At 45.9% G+C, this 21,050-nt stretch overlaps 1 protein-coding gene across 2 annotated transcripts; it reads left to right on the forward strand.

Moving 5' to 3' along the window:
• The first annotated feature begins 1,855 nt into the window (after positions 1-1,855).
• LOC113948045 (transmembrane protein 182-like) lies at positions 1,856-17,281 on the forward strand. Of its 2 annotated transcripts, none has more exons than XM_027645318.1 (5): positions 1,856-2,122; positions 4,658-4,775; positions 6,605-6,703; positions 9,269-9,406; positions 15,477-15,782. In XM_027645318.1, the coding sequence occupies exons 1-5, from the start codon at positions 1,970-1,972 to the stop codon at positions 15,674-15,676; spliced, it is 708 nt and encodes a 235-aa protein (XP_027501119.1). In that variant the 5' UTR covers positions 1,856-1,969; the 3' UTR covers positions 15,677-15,782. The 2 variants fall into 2 exon arrangements, with proteins under 2 accessions (XP_027501119.1, XP_027501118.1); XM_027645317.1 differs by lacking the exon at positions 15,477-15,782 and adding an exon at positions 16,912-17,281 and having other exon boundaries at positions 1,860-2,122.
• Positions 17,282-21,050: the final 3,769 nt, after the last annotated feature.

Below are 21,050 nucleotides of genomic sequence, written 5' to 3' on the forward strand. Positions count from 1 at the left end.
GTGTCCAGCTTTGAGGTGGAGATCATGAGGATTCTCCTTGTCACTTCAGACAGGTTTAACCAGAACTCCATGTTACTTAAATGGTGACTGAAATTACATTAATTGATGATTTAGGTGATAGATACGTTGTGATTTGTATTTCATTAACCCTTTTATGCTCAATACAAGGAGCTCATCTCACTGCAGCTGCGAAGTATGGATAACTGAGGTGAGTATGTTATGGAAAAAGAGTGGATGTGCTGGGAGGGGTTGGGCTGGGAGAGGGTTAATATGTGTAGGAATGGGATGAGTGGAGGTGTAGGGAGAGTTGACCACAAGCACCTGCATGGGAACCCATCACAGGATCTGGGAGTGCTTCCAGTGGAGGTGGCAGCACACCATGGAAGGGTGAGTTCAGTGCCCACGGAGGGGCAGCGTGTGTTTATTCCTGCAGAATCACAGGGCTGTGCCTGAGTTTTGACCTGTCCCACCTTTCCTTTTTCCCCTGTGTCAGTTTGGGGACTTCTCTGGGCAGGGATCTCACTCCTGGATCCTATGGGATGCTCACGTTCAGGTCGAACAAACAGCAGCTCTGCCCCTGTGACACTGAGGAAGAGAAGTATGACGTGCTCTTTAACAGCTACCTCTGCAATATTTAAGTAAAAACAATGCAGAGGATAGAAGAAATTATTACAATTTGTCTGTTGTGCCTATAGAAGAAGACTGAGTATATCCATCACTCCATAGGCCTCAACAGTTGACTACAAGTGTAGTCAAAATTATACCCAACCCTCTCCAGGTTCCATAACCAGTGTGCAGTTGCTCTAAGATACCCATATGATCACAGGTAACTTTAAATATTAAATTGATTTTGAAGTTAATTTGGCAATACAAATTCCCATAGGATAGGGAAGTCACCATCTTCATCCCTCCCCCTGTTTAGAACAGGTTGTGACTGAGGCTAAGGTTAGAAAATCAGAATTTGATTTTCACTGTCATTTGAATTTCCTCCCCCAGCCTCCTGGCATGTCACAGGAATATAGTTATTGCCCTACAGAAATTATAATTTTCCTAGTCTGGCATCCCATTCCTGGCAGTGATCTACAGCAGATGCTCCAGCAGGAGCCAAAAACGTCAGGAACCAAATGGCAATGAAATTCCATTCAGGAATGTCCTCGTCCCCAGGAGACACTTCTCCCACAGCAGGCTGGGGTGGTGGCAGTGGAATGTGTGCTGTATAGGCCACTCTTCCATGGCAGGAGAGGGAACATCATCCTACAGCTCCACAGCAAGACACCCCAGGTGTGTTGGTGTGTCCACCTGCTTGGTGTGGCTTGATGTGGACCTGCCTGGTGTAGAGGTGTTTGCATCGGTTGAGTGCATCTCTTCCAAGAGGGCCGGGATATTTAGGATATCACCAGTATTTCAGGGTTATTCTTGGATCTCTGGGGTTACTCTGTGTAAAAGGTGTGTTTTGTTCAGAGGAAGAAGGAGAAGCACGTTCCAGAAGTGCCACTTCTACTGCACTTGTGAGGACACAGCTGGAGGTGTCTCACAGCAAAGGCTGAGGACACTGAGGGCTCCAGGGTGTGGTGTAGATATTTTAGTTCATCTCTGCTCACACCAGGCTCATCTTCTGTTAATCTGTGCAGAAAGCCTGTAAAAAACTCCCTGGTGTCCAGGGAGTTGTGCACCGTGACTGAGGGCTCCCTGCTCCTCTCCTCTGACACGAGCAGCCATGTGTTCACTTGGAACCCTTCCTGCTCTGCCTCCAGAGCGATTTGTCATGATCCTTAATGCCACAGCTGTTTGGTTCCACCAGGTCATCTGCTTTTCTTAGTCCCATTCCACCACCCACTGAAACTCATACCAGCCAGGAGATCATACCCCATGGCCAAAAATAGCACTCCTCTCGCCCCTCTCTTCCAGCCACCCAGGAAAAATTAGGGTTTTTCTTCTTTTCTGATCCCCCATTCCCTCGTGGTGCCCCATGAAGGCTGGCATAGCTGCCCTGGCAGCCGGAATCCTCGGCGGCACTGGCGTCTTGCTCTTCCTCGTCGCCTTTGGGACAGATTATTGGCTCCTGGCTACGGAGACCTGCGGCGTCTTCGAGCATGAGAACAGCACTCTGAGCACCGGGGAGGTGAGCTCTGGAATCTTGTCTTGCTCTGGAACAATTAACTTCTGTAAATAATTTAAAAGTTTTAAGTCCGTGACAATATTTTTGCTCAAAGTGACCTGTTAATGTGAAACGTCAGCCCGAGCTAGAACTTTCCATTTTTTAAAATGCAAACAGGCTTTTCCATGGCATTTAGCATTTTGACTGAAGTAAAGTGTGTCTAGGAAACATTAAGACAGCACCTCTGTAATCTGGCAGATATGAACATTAGGGAATGAAAGGCAAAAATGTAAGAGCTTTAGTTGTTGACAGCATTTCCTTCTAAAGACAAAAGATATCTGCTGATATTTGCCATTAAAAGATTTCTCCCTCTGTAGTTTCTTCATTTAAAACTAGTTCATATTTAGAAGTGTGGGGCTTGGCAATCACTTACATTTGAAGTGATACAACTGCAGCAGAGACAGAAAACAAAAGTGAACATCAAATGCACAGCAGTGTTGACAAGTTCCTGCCCATCTAACAAGAGGAGACCTGTATATTTTCAAATTAAGGTTTACTGAGGATTTTAGTTAGTGAAAAATGTAATTTCTGAAGGACAGTTTGGTGTTTTAGTGCCAAGGACTGGTGTCACTCGTTCACAGATCCTTTCTAAAGCTGGATTTTTGCTGCACTTGCTGTTGTCTGACTCCTCAATGAAATAACAACCAGCTCAGTTCCTCGAGCCACCCACTCCTCCAAAATGTTTTTGTGCTGATCAATGTGTGGCTTCAATTACAAAATGACAGGAAGATCCTTGTTGTGTGCAGACTTTTTGTTACTTCAAAGTTCAATCCAATTAGGTTTGATTTTTTTTTCCCTCGTGTGGTGACTCACCCTGGGTGAGCATCATGATGCCAGCAAGAAATATTTTCCTTTCATTTCAGAATCCCACAATCAAACGTGGGGCACTGTTTGCTTGAGTCATGGTTCCAAATGACTTTCTCTGTTGAGAAAAAAAACATTATGATGGAAAAACTGCCTGAAGAAGTGAAACGGGGAGAGGATCTTGACCATTTCAGGCAGCACAGTAAAGCCCTGGCGATGGCAGAGTTGTGGACAGAGAAGTGCTGCTGTTTTTGAGCACTTGGGAAGTGACAATGTTAATTGTTTCCCATTTTTGTTGTCCTTTAAAGTGGAGAGAGCAGAGATGGCTCACTGCACGCCGTGAATAAGCATCTCAAACATTTCAGATACGCTCTTGGCCGAGTGTTGCCGTGCCTGTCACCGAGGCAGAGCCACTTCAAAGGCACCAGGCAGAAATAGGAGCTGCTCTTACTCTTCCCTCTGAGCTATTTTATTTCTATTTCAGACACTGTTTCTATTATTTCTATTTTTGTTGCTGTGTTTTTACCTTCTCTGTCCTTTCTTAAACCGTCGAATGCTGTTCCTCACAGATAAGGGTGGGCTGAGTGGCTGGCAAACAGTGGAATTGCTGTGGATGCACCAAGTCAGCAGCCACCCAGCTGAGGAGGGTTCAGGACTGAATGTTACCCTTGTCACAGTCAGTGTTTTATCCTGAAAGGAAAAGGAGAATCAGGTCAGAGCTCTGGAATCTGTCATAATGTATGAAAACGGTGAGGGGAGTATAAAGTCTCCAGGGAGACCCTAGAGCCCCTTCCAGGGCCTAAAGGGGCTCCAGGAGAGCTGGAGAGGGATCTTGGACAAGGGTCTGGAGGGACAGGACAAAGGGGAGTGGCTTCCCACTGCCAGAGGGCAGGGTTAGATGGGATATTGGGAAGGAATTCTTGGCTGTGAGGGTGGTGAGGCCCTGGCACAGGTTGCCCAGAGAAGCTGTGGTTGCCCCATCCCTGGAAGTGTCCAAGGCCAGGTTGGACGGGGCTTGGAGCAACCTGGGCTAGTGGAAGGTGTCCCTGCCCGTGGAAGGGATTGGTCTTTAAGGTCCTTTCCAAGCCAAACCATTCTATGATATAAGTTCCTTCCAGCACCTCCCTGTTGAGTCCCATCTCCTTTGTCTAGTTCACAGGATCCATTCCCATGTGGACATTCCCCACCCTCCACAAAACATAGTTCTGTTGCAGTCATGTTTCCTTTACCACACTGTGTGTAATAAAGATAAAATTGATTTTGGCTGTAGTTTTAACAATTTTTTTGACAAATAATCCTCGGCTAAACTTTACAGTATCTTCCCTTCTGGAAAGACTGAAACCTTGTGCTCACAGGTCTGGTCTGGGGGTTGAAGGAAGGGGTTTAAGAAGTAGAACACACCCAGATGCTCAGCTCCCTGCCATACCCATCCAGCTCTGGCCATCAGTGCTTTAAGGATATTAAAGAAGAAGCTGGTTTGTGCAGGTCTGGATTTTGGATAATTTGTTATCAGAACCTTTTGGAGCTGTGATACAGAAAGTCAAGAACAGCAGCTGCCTCCTTGTTCCCCAAAACCAACTGAAACAACAAATGAAAACTCTGTCAGAAAATGAAAGCAACACCTGTCCAAGCAAGAAAATACACACTTTGTACCCTGATCTTCCCTGTGTCAGCTGGACTTTCGTTCCTCCACAGGCTGAAACGCCGACGGAGACCAGGAAGGAGATCCTCACTTTCCACCATGAGGGCTTCTTCTGGAGGTGCTGGTTCTTTGGTGAGGGCCACCCAGAGAGCATCTGGACCTTCTGGTACAGTGAGTACGATGCCACCACCCCGTACCCACAGCATTTGCTCATGGTTTGAGTGGGAAACAATCACAAGGAGGGCTCCCAGGGAGGATGCTGAGATGGTTTTATTTCATGGTTTTCATTCTCATTGTCTCCCTCCCGAAAGCAAACTTGGCTCACCCTTTCTGTGTCCTTTCTGTGCTCTTTTTTAAACTTGGATTTTGCTCTCAGAGGGCTGTTCACAGAAATGTAGAAACATTTTTGTGCCATTTAATGAATCATTTTCAAAGTCTTATGAAGTGGTGGCTTCATAACCCGCTTCACATACCTCCACAACCCTTCCTCACATACCTCTTGATGTTTGTGTTCAGCTAAATTTGCTAAACTTGAGCCCATGCCCTTCCTGGTCTTCTGTTTTCCACCCTATTTTCCACCATAAGGGTGCTGAACATTCCCATCTCCCACTGATTTCAGCACAGGGGAGGCTGGACATGCACATGTGTGGTGTCTGCATGCTCAGGACCAGTGGTGGACCATGGAGGGCCATAAACACTCATGTTTATGCTCTTTATTTTAAGATCTTGCCTGCTTTGCTTTTTTAAGGTCATTCAAATTACACGTGAGAATAAACAGAGAGGGATATCAAATAATTATTGTTTTTTTCTGAAAGCACATTTACTCTTCAAAAAAAAACCCAAAAAAAACTAAAGGAGAAGGTGAAACCTGTTCTGAGACCCCAGCTGCTGCTGACTGGTGGCCCTTGTGCAGTGAAGGGTGTTGGATTTAAACACCACTGAAACCTTGACCCTCTGCCCACTGGGGCTTCGATCCTCTCAGAGGTGCTCACATGGTTGTGGAGCAGCACAGTGGCCTCGTAGGGCTGCAAATAATGCAGGTTCCCACAATAAATCTACTCTGCATTGATTAAAATTTCAAATGACTTTGCTGTCTCCCCCAGCCCCTGACTTGTTCCCTGTAAAATCTTGCAGGAATAGTCACTGCCACCATTCAACTGAACCATGTGAGGTTTTTTCACACAAAGTTTTTGATAAGGAAAGGACAGGCTGGAGAGAGGGAGTTTGCTATCAAATTACATTGTATAAAAATACGTAGTGTAATGTCACCTGAAGTGAAATGACTCACTCTGATAACTGGCAAATTTGTGCTGCTTCTTTATGTATTTATTATAATAGGATTGATCATGGCAAATTAATTTGCTGCTCTCGTGGATGTAATAATTAATTCAATAGGTATTCCATAGTCAATTTAGCATGAACTAATGTCCACCTATTATAAAGTGTTCCTTTGAGCTGGGGAACATATTTAAATAAGTGGCCAACCATTAATTAATTCATTTAACATTCATTCTATTACTGTTAATCATGATAAGCCTCAGTGGTATTAATATTGATGGGGCACTTCTGTTCTAATTGTGCTTTTCCTTCTCACCAACTGGAGATCTTGTAAGGAGCCTTGTTCTGGTACCCAAACACCTTTACCACTTCCAAGTGTTCTGGCACATTCCCTGGAGGAAAACAACAACAGGAATATTTACACTGATTTCAGTTGTTCCATCTTTCATGATTTACACCCACCTAAGACTCAGATTATGAAAATGAGAAGATGTACCAGTAGCAGACCCAGATCCTCTGATATCCCCCCTCTCTCACCATTTTTATTTATTTTATTTATCTAACCAAGACTTACCCTCCTCCTTTCCTCCTCAGCCTTCTGATTTTAGTGAGGGTTTTGCAGGTTTTACACGACAGCACGTGCCCATGTGAGTGCTGTGATGGTGATTCTGCAGAAAACAAAAGCAAACAGGGATTTAATGAATATTTTTACTCTTTTTCAGCCAGCCAAGCACACCCCAAGTTCTGCATGCATGGATACCTGTTCCCCATGCCCATTGCTCTTGGACCTTTTCCCCACCCCTCCTATGACACAACTGCAGGTGGGTTTCTGTCCTCCTCCTCCAGCAGCTCCTTTCCCAAGGGATTGGATAGAGATTTGGGATGTGTGTCAGTCCCTTGTAAATGCCTGTGGCCAAGCATGGGTTTTTGGAAGACTCCTTTATACACTGGCCTTGCTTAGTTAACTGCCACAAACCGTGGGCTCATCAAGATGTTCTCTCACATCTTCTCTGCTCCAGACCTGCCATTCCTGGCCATGAGCTGTGCACCCTCCCACTGTGTGCTCAGCACCTACTCCCATGAGCCAGACAGGAGATTAAATCCACTCTGTCCCACCTCCTCACTCAGTGGGAGGAGCTGGAGACAAAGGGCTTCATCCAGAAAACCCAAACCCATCCCACTGCTGACTCATTCCTAGAGTCAGGCTTCTTGGGAGAGCTCTGGTGTTGATTTATTGCAAGACAAAATAAACAAACACTGGAAAATCAGTTAAAGATCAAATTGTCAGAAGATCCCCATAAGTGACTGGCTTATGTTTAATACCCTGAACACGGCGTGGTTGGAGAGCTGCCTTTCAACCAGCTCCCTTTTTATTTATGTTTCTCTATATTTTCCGAGTTCTTTAATGAATCAGCTGCTGTTAGGAATTTTAATTTGCTAAATTGGTGGCAGCAGCTAGAATTAATTCAATGATCTTTTTTGAAATGAATTGATTTCTTTAAATAGTGTGCATCAGTCTGCGCTGCCTCCGGGGATGCAGGGCAGACGTTCTGCACAAACAAACATCTTGACCTTTTCCTTAGCCTTTAGCAGTACCTTTTTTATTTTTAGGTTTTATTTATTTATTTTTTTTTTGTTATGAGAAATTAATTGGAAAAAAAACCCCAACATTGTCAGTAGGAGAATGTGAGGGAGAGCAGCCAGTTTCTCTTGCTGCACTGTGCAGAATTCCTGCCCCGGGGAACACGCCGCGGTGTCAAATGGATACGAGGAACCTGTGGATGGCAGGAGGTGGAGGAGCTGGGTGCAGGATGTGCAGCAAACACATGGATTAAGCAGTGGGATTTTTCCTGCTTAGGAGAGGCAGGAATGATGTTTCTGAATGGTCTTGCTGATAAACACACTTTTTTTCCCGTCCTAAATAAAGGGCTGGAGGCATCTGCCCTTGTCTGTCAGCCCCTGCTATGAACCCTGCCCAGCTGCCTCTCTTGGGACAGGTCCCAGGAAGATCCCGATGTTCATAGAGATCTTTTCCAACCTTAATGATTCTATGGAGGTGCTGGGGAGGGAGCTCTGCCTGCCACCCACCCCTGTGATCCCTGGGGAGATGAGGGGGGTGTCTCAGCCCCCACATTTAGGACAGTGGGAGCACCGGGATCCTCCACTGCCCCAAATCCCTGCAAAGCGCCCACGGGGGCTGCAAAGAGCAGTTAACACTCCTTTCATTTTTAACCAGTCCATCCTCATTTGCAAGTGCTGACAGACCAGGAGGCTGTCCAAGAAGAAGGGTCCTCCAGCTATTACCTGCTCCAGAGATAATTCTGCCTTATCTGCATCCTCTGAGGCTCCCTGAGAGAAACGGGTGATGGGAGGTTAAACATGAAAATGAATTCAGTGGTTTTGGAGAGTTCAAGATACTTATCTCTGCCTAAGTGGCTCTCCTGACAAAATGGTTTCAAATGAGGAAAACGCATCTCCTCGGTATCATTTTTCTTTCAAGTGTGAATCATTTCAGCATTACCCACTTGCTCGTGCTCGGCTTAAATCTCTCAGACCAGAGCTTCTGAAAAACAACAGGTGGAGTGAGATGTGCTGATCTGAGGGGATCAGATAAATCAGGGGAGCAGCAAGTGGGGCTTGGGGGGGTCTCTGCTAGAAGACACCACCTTTGGCTAAGGTTTATAGCAGTGACTGGAAAAGACTTGGCTGCATGGAGGCTGAAATAAGTGGACTAAATCCCACCCTGTCCCTTCTTGTGGGGTGTGATGGACACAAGCTTGCTCAGCCCTGGGTGGGCTGGTTGCCTGAAGTCACAGCAAAACCCCCAAGCTCAGTGGATGAAGAGGCAGCTGTTCCCCTCTCCTGTTCTGCCCAGTCACGAAGGCCATTAATGGGGGAAATGAGGAGCTCCCATTTTCCCTGCAGTCCTGCCAACAAACACTGCCCTTATTTTAAACCAGGAACCTGGCACCTTCCCTAAGCGTTAATTAAAGCAGAACAAAGCTCTGGGCTGATTCCACCTCTCCAAATTTTGCTGTTTTCTTTCCTTTCTTACCAAGCTTTTCCATCCTCCTCCAGGCCCAGCTAAGCACAGTGGCCTTTCCTCTCCCCCCTTTTGTGGCCTGCTTCCCTGGCAAACCCTCCCAGCCCCTTGTACTCATTCCAATCCCATTATGTAGGGCATGACATTCACCCTGAACTTGCACCAGCTCCAGGCAAAGCAGGAGCCTCAGCTCTGCCTGACACGACACTGTTGCAGGTGGTTGTTTTTGCTGTTGGTTAAACACAGAGTCATTAAGGTTGGAAAAGAAGTCCAAGATCTTCAAGGATGGACTGAAGAAAGCCTCTTTTGCTGTCCTTTACCTGACTCCCCTCCTGTTGTGCAGTGTACAGAGGGTTCTGGACGGCGTTCATCCTGCTGGCCGTGGCTGCCGCGCTGGTGGGGGGGCTCCTGCTGGTCTGTGGAATTCCCTTCGTCAGCCCCCGCTCCTACAAAGTGGGAGGTGGATTCCTCCTGCTCTCAGGTAAGGGGATGGAATGCAGGGGAGGCAGAAGGGGATGAGGTGCTGCCGGGGGCTCTGGTGGGAGCTGCACTGCTTGGAGTAAATGATTTCCCTCTTCCCCCTCCCTAGAATTAAACCCCTGTGAGCTCTGAGTCATATGAGTGGAAGGTGTCCCTGGAAAGAGATGGCCTTTAAGGTCTCTTTCAACCCAAACCATTCTGGAATTCCATTATTCTGTGCTCAGTCAGGCTTTAGCAAGATAGTCCTTCACAGAATCCCAGAATATGCCAAGCTGGAAGGGACCCACAAGGATCATCAAGTCCAACTCCTGGCCCTGCACAGGCCCATCCCCAAGAGTCACACCCTGTGCCTGAGGGATCATCCAAACCCTCCTGGAGCTCTGTCAGGCTTGGTGCTGTGCCCACTGCCCTGGGGAGCCTGGTCAGTGCCCAACCAGCCTCTGGGGGAAGAACCTTTTCCTGAGATCCAACCTAACCCTGCCCTGACACAGCTCCAGCCATTCCTTGGGATCCTGTCCCTGGTCCCCCCAGAGCAGAGCTCAGTGCCTGCCCCTCCTCTGCCCCTCCCGAGGAAGTTGTAACTGCAATGGGGTCTCCCCTCTGTCTTCTCTTCTCCAGGCTGAACTTAATCCTATCAAAGCTGAGATTTTTGAAAACTGCCTTTTTTTTTTCTACTCTTCTATGCAACCCAGACAGGCAGAGCCTTTTATTTGAGTAAAGCTGTGTTAAGCCTGTGCAGCATCAGCCCCACTCTGTTCCCTGAAGTCAGGCTTTGCATTTAGGCTGCTCCTGCCTCTGTTGTTAACATCTGGAAACCCACAGAGGGATGAAAGGCAAACCCTGCCATCCAAAATGGGAGGGCTGGCTTAAGGAGACCTGAAAAGATGAAGCGGTGGCACAGCAGGAAAATGAATTAAAAATAGGCATTTATTCATTACTCCCACTGCAGTTACAAATGATTCCATTGAATTATCACTTGGGCTTTTTCCTTTTCTGTATTTGAGAGGAATAACTGGCTTCACTACCGGGAACTCAAACTCAGAAAAAAGCTCTTTTGCCACTCAAGCAGCTCCAGGCTGGATCTCAGCTGAGCTGTGCCAAGTGAAGAACTTGGTAATGAAATCAGGCCTTTCTCTGAAAAACCACAGCTTAATTACAGGTCCTCCACCCAGTCCTGCTTCCTCATATCTGGCATAAATCAACCATGAGGCAGTGTCTTTGCTCTCAGTTTGGGCTCTAAGTGTGCCCGAATTTGGGGAGGGTTGAAAACATTAATGAAAATATTTAATAAGAAAGGTCCCAACATTGATCTGTGTCCCCAGATGCCACATCTACCTGTCTTCCAAAGCCCTCCAGGGCTTTAGAAGGCACAGCCCTGGGCAGCTGTGCCTGGGCTGGACAGCCCTTTCCAGGAAGAAATTCCTCCTGATGTCCAACCTGAACCTCCTGTGGTACAGCTTGAAGTTGTTTCCCCTTATCCTGTCCCTTGTTCCCTGGGAGCAGAGCCCGACCCCCTCTGGCTCCCCCCTCCTGTCAGGGAGTTGCAGAGCCAGAAGGTCCCCCCTGAGCCTCCTTTTCTCCAGGCTGAGCCCCCCCAGCTCCCTCAGCTGCTCCTGGTGCTTCAGCCCCTTCCCCAGCTCCGTTCCCTTCCCTGGACAAGCTCCAGCCCCTCACTGTCTCTCTTGTCCTGAGGGTCCCAGAAGTGCCCCCAGCACTGGAGGCACCCCAGCAGTGCCAGCACAGGGATGGGCACGGGGCCTGTGACACTGTTCCTGATCCAAGCCAGGTGCCCTTAGCCTCTCACCCACCTGGGCTTGTGTTCAGCCACTGTCAAGCACCCCCAGGTGCTTTTCCCCCGAGCAGATTTCCAGCCAGTCTGCCCCAAACCTGTAGCTTTCCATGGGGCTGTTGTGACCCCATAATGGATAAAAATCCAAGGGTTGCACCAGGGCAGAAAACTTTCTCTTCCCATCCGTAACCCAGGCCCCAGGGAGGCAGCAGATGTCCCCAGGGAGTGTGTCCACTCTGCATGTTGGGCAGAGATATCACAGAAAAGGTTGTCGAGTGAGACTGAAAATCTTCTTTCTTTTTCTTTTTTTCATTGTTTTTGCACTTTATTTGACTACTTCTTGATTAAAGGGCTGGGGCGTAGAATGTGACACTTTTTAAGAGAGCTGATTATGCTTCACATAAACCTCTTGGCATTAGACAAAGATGCTGCTGTTAAAACTGAAGTTTGTATTAATGCAGCTTCAATGTGAACAGCAATCATTGTTATTAACAGTCGTTAGGGGAATGAGTTCAGCTGGAAGACACTTCCTGCTGTATTTTCAATCCAAATGAGAGCAGGAGGATGCAAGATGTTTTTCAGCAAAGTTTCCTTAGTGTTCCAGCTGTTCCTTTTATTTTGGGGGGGCTTATCCTGAACTCAGGCCTCTGGATCCTGCTTGGCCTTGGCTTCCTGATGGATTCAGCTTCCATCCCTCCGTGGCTATTTTCTCGTTATCCTTTCTAAAAATCTTCTGCATAATTGTGCTAAGCAGCAGGAACAATAGATTCACCACAGCTTCAGCTCCCCAGCCACCCCTTTCCCTGGGACAGCGGGATGTGGAGGGAGGGATGATGCAGGAGAAAGCGCTTCTTGTCTTCTAATCATGGCCTGGGGGTCAGTGTTAATTAACCTCCCTTGCAGAAATGATCTCTCCTCGAGGAAGTGTGAAAATGCTGGCAATCTGTAGAGTGGGAAGGTGGGCTGGCAGTCGGGTGGTGAGATGGGGCACCACGTTGACCTCTCAGGGAATCCTTCGTAGGCAACTCCATTCTGTCCACGAACCCCTTCCTTTTGGTGGAGGTTGTGACAGCACAGCCATGGTTAATCACTGCAAAATGATGTAACTTTGGCCACCAAAAAGGCTCTAAAAGTATTTAAAACTCACTCCCAAGCATTCATGGATAACCAGCCTCACATGGTCTTGAGGAGTCACATGTGTCCCTCTGTGCCAGGGGAATTCAGTGCTAAAGGGTGAAGGTTGTTACTGTTCAATAAACCCTTTGGGTTTCCTCTTTGAGAAGCCTTGTTTTTTTTTGTACTTTCAAGGGGACAAATGTGACTGTGTGCCAGCACTGTAACCAATGGACTGCTCCATGGGAGGTGTTTCTGGGAGCCCTTTCAAAGGGCCAGAGCCACGTTCCTTGATTTCCTCTGCTGGGTGACTTGGGAAAGGCAGCCAGAGCCCGTCTGGCATTTGCTGCTGCTGCATTTGCGTGTCCACTGCCCCAGCTGGGCAGCTCTCCCTGCCAGCCTGCTCCCAAAACCTGGAATACACAAGTAAATAGCCAGTGTGCTGCTTCCCTTCCAGTATTTGCCATCCCGGTCTGAACTTCGGCACTTCCGAGGGGGTGGCAGATCCTGCCTGGTGACTAATTGTCCCCTTGTTTCAAAAGTCAGATGACAACATGATTAATTATCACCACAGTGTCAGTGAGAGGGGTGGGTGAATTCTGTGCTGCAGCTTTTGGAAACTCTTTGAAATGCTGAGACAACTTTGTTTGTACTTCTTCATTTTCTCTACCTTGTGCTCCTCAGTTTTGATTCCTTTTGGACATTAGAAGTGAGGCCCTGGCACAGGGTGCCCAGAGAAGCTGTGACTGCCCTATCCCTGGAAGTGTCCAAGGTCAGGTTGGTCAGGTCTTGCAGCAACCTGGTCTAGTGGGTGGCATCCCTGCCTGTGGTGGGACTAACCTGTTCTTCAACGTGACCCAACAGCATGAAAAAAAGAGGCAGATTTCCCAGACCTGTGAGTTAAAGTGCTGAATTTTTTGCTCAGATTATCCCAAATCCAGCAGCACTTTGGCAGTCTGAGGCTCCCCACGTGCAGTAAAGGCTGACACTTCTGGAAGGGCAGCTGAAGGTCACCCCTCCATTTCCTCATTATTAACATCCTTAAGAGGCAACTGGTGAAAGAGGAGAAGGAGTCAAAGTTCATTATTGTCATAATTAGCAGATTGCACAAAAGTTCAGTAGCTTCCACAGAATAAGAGTTAAAGATTGAGTTCACTCACCTGTCCCTACAATTAGCAGCTATAAAGGTGTCACAAGGAAATCAAGAGAGAGAAAGGAAAAGCTCGACTCCAATTTACCCACAGGGAAGATGCAGCTCTGGGAGGGGGGGATGGACCACCGGGGTCCCTTGTTCTGCAGCGTTCAAAGGAGACAGATTTAATACCCCACTTCAATTTACTTGCAATTAGCCCCTCCCCAGAAGATGCCATTGACCTCATCAGCACCGAGATGGAGTTTCACAGTTAATTTTTTCCTGTACCATCCTGATGAACAGAGGCAGAGAAGGAGAGAGATCACCTGGGTAATTTTCCAGTGGTAGAAACCACAGGGATGCTGAGAGCATTGTAAGGATGGTTTGGGCTGATGAGGTCTTCACTTCCCCTTCCCCAAACCTGACATGCATCCTGTCTCACAGATGTGGGTGCCGATGCCAGTCTCATTTTTAGGGCAGAAAAATTGCGTTTTCTTCAGTTTTTCATTTTACTGCTCAAGGCAGGAGGGAATCTGTCTCTGCACACCAAAAGCTGGCAGGAAACGAAGATGACTTTCCAGAGCATCCAAGAAAGGAGGTGGTAAAGTGAGACCTGTTCAAAAGATGAAAAATCCAAAATAAAACAGCGTTTTCAAACAAAAATGCCAAACACTTTGGTAACCTGGAGGTGAAAGCTCCTGGTTTTGTCGTTATGAAGAGTCTGCTGATGGCTGTGAGGGTGACAAATTTTAGGCACTTTCATGAATACTTGTGAGTGCTCCAAACAGGCACTTTTAGCTAAGCAATTTTTGTTGAGCCGCCCTTTCTCTGTGCTCCCACCGTCCTTTGGCTGCACCTGCCCTTCTGATTTTCTCTTCTCGCTGAGGACATGGTGCAAATCCCAGGGACTCTTTGTCACTCAGCTGTAATTATTCCGGGGAAGAAGGCTGCTTACTTTACAGTTTCTTGTCATTTTCCCAGAGTGTGAAAACATTCTTAATTTAGATGCCATGGCTGTGCCATCACCTCCAGTACCTGTTTAATAATAAATCCTTCCCTACCAAGGCCTGGCACTTCTCCTGGGGCAAGGGGAGGGATCAATCCGAATCCTTAGCTCCTGGCAAGGTTGGGGATGGGGCCACCACTCGTGGGACTTTTCACACCCTCCTCAGTAAGAACTGGAAGGTTTTGATCTGATTACTTCAAAAAAAGGAGACTTGTACCATCTAAATTGTCCTGGGACAAGTCAGCACAGAATTCCTGGTTATTTAAAGAAAAATAGGAGAATTCCAAAGCACTTTACCAGGCCACGTTCTCTCTCCCACTGGGGCTACGGTTTCATTTGTGTCTCTTACCATAGGTATTATAAGTTAATGAAATAGAAATTGATCTTTAAAAGAGCACTTTTCAAGGTTCAGTTGCTATCTAATTAATTTAATTTTAAATTACATCGGTAATAAAGACTTAATTGCCTTCTTATCAATACATTGTATTTTGTAAAGGACATGCGACTATTTAAACACACGATGGTTTTCTTACAGTAGAATAATTGGTATTTTAAGCATACAACTATCATGGTAAGTGTAAAATATTTATTTGTGCACTTAATTTCAAGTGGTATCAAAACCTCAATGAACATGCAAATGTTCCAGCAGCTGCTGTTTAACTCCTCGCCTGCCTCTCCAGTGAACACAAGGACTTCTCCACATCAGGGAAAACCACTTGAAATGACAGTGTAGGGTGAGGTAAAGGATATTCATATGGTTACGCTGATTTTTTGTTGATAAGATTCCATTTTTTAGGGTGTGGGAGGCAGTGTAATGGATGTGACAGTTTAGGATGGGTAGCTTCAACTTCTGTATAACTCGTAATGAGCACTTTGAACCCTCTTACCTTCCTGTAAATCTCATTTTTGGCTGTTTATATCCATTATAAACAGAATCACAGTAAAACACTGGCATGTTTTCTCTGACTGAGGACTCAGTAATCACTAAGCAGATAAATCAACATCAGGCTTTACCCCCTTCCTTTCCTTAGCAAAAGAGTTGGATTTTGGAGTGCATAAGCTGCCAGGGAGAATAATGAAATACGCTACAACTACCTTTGATTTAAAAATGGCAAGGGGAGAAATTAAATCCTGCAGAAGCCACAACACATCCACGGAGCTGTGTGGTAACTTGTCAACTGAATTAATTTTGAGCTGTTCACTTCTACCACAAAAATATTATAAGCTGTGATGTATTTCTTTCATATGTGTGTGTATGTATCTATATGTTATACAGCACCTTTTAAAAATAGTAGCTTCTGGCTGTGAAGTACCAAGATCAGATATTACTGAAGTGCTTTCAGACCTGTCATCACACCATCACTGCTGAGTGCAGTTTAAATTCAACATATATTACAACTAATATATATTTTTAATTACATGCAGTAAATAGTATTTGGGCCACTCTAGTTTTTGTCATCTGCTTCATACGGGGGAAACTAAACCTCCAGCACTTGGATTATGGGGAAAGGAGGTTCCTATTAAGGCACTGAAGGTCCCAGGTCCAGGAGGTGCCTGTTCACCACGTGCTTTTCAGATGTGACCAAGCTCTTCCCGCTGACCTTCGACGGGAATGCAGCTGGAAATACGAGATGGGGAGATCTCCTGGGAGACCTGTTTGGGTCATGGGCATCCTGCAAGGCCAGAGAGGCTCCAAGGAGAGCAGACCCCTCCAGGAGAGATGCTGACCTTGCACTCACTGCTCAGGCTTTGTGTGGCCTCAGCTTTCCTCTGTCTGGCTCCAGGAGGGCCAGGAGGTCTCACTCGCCCATGTGAAGTCTTTGTAGCCTCCTGGTAAAAGCTGCTTATTATTTTTTTTTTTTTATTACTCTGTTATTTTGTAGCCCATCTAAGATTGGTATCTCGGGGCTACATGCTTTTCCCACCCTATTATGTGTTATTTCCTTGCAAAATAGGATCATCTGCACCTGCTGGGGGTGGCAGGTTCAGTTGCCATCGGCAGGACTGATTCCCACATCCTTGCATTTCTAAATTGGAAGTTGGATTTAACACTGCTTGGAAGGGTAGATACAAAAAAGGAAAAAGTGAGTCTTGGTGTCTCCTCATTCATCTCAGAGAAATTCAAAAGGCAAAAAAGCACTGCTGGGAGAGGAATTCAGGTCCCTGCTGAGAACACGAGTGGTGTTCACGATTGCTCCTCGTGCCCATGTCCAGGTGTAGCAGAGCCTGATTGTTAAAGCATGAGGTGTCAGTGGGCAGGAACTTGTCACAGTGTGGTCTCCTCCAGGACAAGAGGGCTTGGCTTCCACAGGAACCTGCAGAGAAACATCATGGGTAACAATGCTGCAACAGTAAGCTTTGGCTGAAGGACCTGCAGGGATAACTGGAGATCTGTTGAGATCTCTTCTTACTTTTACTCCCGTATTCCCTGTGCAGACAATAACTCATCTCTGTCTCCCTCTCCAGGAGGTTTATTTCTCCTGCTGGTGTTTCTCTTCGTGATGTGGAAGGAGTTTGCTGCTGACTTCCAGAAGTACATCCTGCTGGAGAGGAGCGAGAGGTGCCTGGACGACGTCCCCGTGCACGTCTACTACGGGTGGTCGTTCATGTTCGCCGCAGCCGGGGTGCCCCTGGTCCTGCTGGCTGGACTCCTCTTCTTCCTGGTGGGCAGAGACATTATGGAGTCCCTGGAGTAAGACAAGTTTGGAGAAGGCTTTGGTGATGTAAAGAAACAGGCATAAGTTTTTGAGGACTAGATCATTTTTGTAGCTGTAATTGTCGGGGTAAATCACACTCACTCTTACGTGGAGGCAGGGCTGGAGCACTGAGCATCCATAGAATGGTTTGGGTGGGGAGGGACCTTAAATCCATCTCATTCCACCCCCTGCCATGGGCAGGGACACTTTCCACTAGCCCAGGTTGCTCCAAGCCCCGTCCAACCTGGCCTGGACACTTCCAGAGATCCAGGGGCAGCCACAGCTTCTCTGGGCAACCTGTGCCAGGGCCTCCCCACCCTCACAGCCAGGAATTCCTTCCCAATATCCCATCTAACCCTGCCCTCTGGCAGTGGGAAGCCAGTCCCCTTTGTCCTGTTCCTTCACACCCTTGTCCAAGGTCCCTCTCCAGCTCTTCCCCTTTAGGCGCTGGAAGGAGCTCTCAGGTCTCTGTGGATCCTTCTCTCCAGGTGAACACCCCCAGCTCTCCCAGCTTCGCTCCGTTGCAGAGCTGTCCCAAAACCAGCCAGATGCAAACCCAGCTTCAGCATTTTTACACTTTGGAAAAGTTTAGGGGTGTCTGTGGGCCTTGCATGAGCTTTCTCTGCAGCCCAAGGAAAAGCAGCTCCATGGATTGTCAGCAGAGCCCCACATCCATATTCAGCAGAGCCGGAGTTTTATGGCATTCCCAGCATCCTTGTTTCTTGTAAAAGGTAATCGAATCTGGCTGCAAGGGGGACATTCTAATGTCTGTTTCTGAAAAGCAATTAAGGATGATTTTTTTTCCTTAGCTGGCTCTAATTGACGTCAAAGGACAACCTTTTTAATGGGATGTCGGGAAACACGAGAAACTTTTTTTTTTCCTTAAAAGCCCTGATTCTGAAGATACAAATTTACCTGGACCTAACCTAACTTTCAATAAGGGAATAAACCAATTTCTGTGGCATGAAACTTAACCTGAATTAATTAGTATTTCTTTACAGCAATGTGTTACTCCACATTTAATATTTTCCCTGGACACAGTGTTGTGGGGATCCACATCCCAAAAACTGAAAGATGGTCAGGGTCGAGGGAAAAGGAGGGGGGACAATGAAACCATGGTTTATGCCTGTGCCCCATCAGTTCTTATAATTTCTCACTATAAAATCCCTTTGAATAATGTTTGTCGTTACTCTGGATTTAATGTTTTCCTGCAGACAGTTTTGTGAGGTTTCTCAACCCAAAACCAGAAAGATGGCCAGAGCTGAGGGAAAAGGAGGTGGAAACAATAGCATGATATCATGGTATCTCCTTGGGTTATCTGTGCCCCATCACTTCTTCAAGTGATAATTTGTCACTATAAATTCCCTTGGAATAGTTTTTGTCGTTACTCTGAATTTAATATTTTCCCTGGACACAGTTTTATGAGGTTTCTTAACCCTAAACCAGAAGGATGGTCAGAGCTGGGGGGAAAGGGGAAGGGGACAATAGCCCTGGTATTTTTTCTTTGCTTGGTTGTGGTCGACCCTGTGAGCCAGCTCAGCGTGGGACTTTGTATTCTACGGACTCTGCACAGGAGTCAGCTCCACAAGGACAATTTCCATATCATTTAGATATATTTAAATTCTTCCAATCACTCACGTGTCCCTTGTCTGACGTGGCAGTGTCAGAAGAGCAAAGCATCCCTAATTCTACACCAAACCATCCAGGTACTGGGGGGGGGGGGAATATAATTTACACTGAATATGCGGAGCTTTGGAAAGACACTTGAGAGATGACAAAGATTTGATCTTGTCATGTTTTTCGGGCTGGATGGGGATGCTTTGAAGTAGTTTGTGGGGTCTTTGCTTGCTGAGCTCGTTTGCATAAATTTTAAATCAAACTTCCTCCAAATGTGTGCAGTTCTCCTGAATGTCAGAGTTTGTGCTAAACATACATCTCCTGAGCTTTATGTCATGCTATTGACTCAGTACAGTTAATTAATAATGGAATGTAAATCTCTTCTAGAAGATTGTTGGCAGTATAAAACTGTTTGTTAATGCTCTTCCTAAAATATTATTCAAGTCTGGCGTTTCTTTCCTTTTGGAGCAAGTTCTAATTATTCTTTTACAAGATTCATGGCATACATAGAGTGAGAAATTGTAATTCCCACATGGAAAGATTAGTTCTTTCATATGAATAACTGGCTTGGTCTCCAGTTCTTAAGCAATATTCACACTGTTTTCCCTTCATAGAAATTTTATTTGAACAGAATTGGGATAGGCAGGTAAAAATAGTGGTTTTTCCCAGGAAATGGATTTTTCATGACGTTTATAAATACACAGATATTTCAGTGTTTTATTTGGCCATTCTAAACTGGGTTTTTTCCTGGTATCTCCTTGGGTTATGCCTGTGCCCTATCAGTTCTTCAAGGGATAATTTCTCACTATAAATTCCCTTTGAATAATTTTTGTCATTTAATTATCTATTCAGTGTGGAGACGAACACTTATGGTCACAAAGAATAAAAGTATATAACCCAGGAGCAGAGGAGGTCAAGATTTACAGTCACTTGCCTTTCCTTGATCCCATAAAACAAACCAAGCATGCAGGAATGATGATCCCATAAGAGACACCAGGGCAGAAGAATGAGAATGCAGCAAGAAATCCATCAGACTTATTGGTATCTGTGAAGCTGAGCATCCCTGAAGTTGTGAATATAGAAGTGAGTTTTATATTATAGAATGAAATATTTATTAACTTTCTCCATCTGTTCTTTAAAAAATTTAGTTTAGTGTCATCAAGGCATTTATGGAATACATTGAGCTGAATCATGCAGTCACGCCTTAGGGAGTAAACCATCCCTGGAGACCTGCTCTTTCTGGATCAGCTCTAGAACAAGCAGTAGTTTAAAACTCCATCATTCTTTGGCAACACAGGTGGCTTCGAATCAGTCTTGAACAGAGGGTGTTTTGTTTTAAACATCTTTGGTATTGAGCACAGTCTCTCCAATAGTCATCTGGTATTGAGGTTTTGGGTAACCCCATCAAATTCCCCTATTTCCCATAGGTTTGGCAAATCTCCCAGTGTTAGATATAGATATACATCTAATAGTCACAACAATAAGAGAGAATGATATTATAGAGCTGCATAACTGAAGAATTGACTCCTCTATTATAACTCCACATTTACAGCCAGCACAAGGTTAACCAAACACACCTTTTTGGTGGAATAAAGAGTCCCCTTTGCTCCCAAGTTTCCCGTGATGAGCAGAGCTCAAGCGGACAACATTTTGTGCAAGAATCATCATTTCTGGAGGAGAAATTTCAAACCCCAGCCTAACGAGCTCAGTGGTGAGGCCTGAAATTGCAGAAACCACGTTTTTGCTTTCATCTGTTGCATGTGAGGAAGTTTGATGAAAGGATATTATAGAGTAGTGACAAGGACCTAATTCTGATCCAAGTTTTGTCATTATAAATCACGAGTAATTCCGAAGATGCAGCAGACCCTTATCACTGTTAAACATCTGTAAGTCAGATCAGAACCGGGACTAATAAATACATTCAAAGATGCATAATTAAAACAGTGATTTCACATCACTCTGATGAATTTTAGTCAAGGATTTCTTCAAGGATGCTTTTCTCAGATTAGCATTTGATGTTAGTAAGCAATGAATAATTCCATTTTTTCTTTCCAACATCTGGGACACTTCCTGCTTTATTTGCTACTTACTGAACACTCTGCAGGAAATATTAATGAATCTTGGGTGTTGAAATGCAGGCCCTGTGATCGTGCTCAGGAGGCAGAGTTACGTAGGAGAGATGATGTGTCTTGAGATTAAGAGGCTGGATTTTGGTGAAGTTGGATACTGGGAGATTTGCCAAACCTGAGGGAGAGATACAGGGATTTGAGGAGGTTACCCAAAAGTCAAGTC

The sequence above is a fragment of the Corapipo altera genome, unplaced genomic scaffold, assembly GCF_003945725.1.
Source record: "Corapipo altera isolate COAL_440 unplaced genomic scaffold, ASM394572v1 65, whole genome shotgun sequence".
NCBI classification, from domain to species: Eukaryota; Metazoa; Chordata; class Aves; order Passeriformes; family Pipridae; genus Corapipo; species Corapipo altera.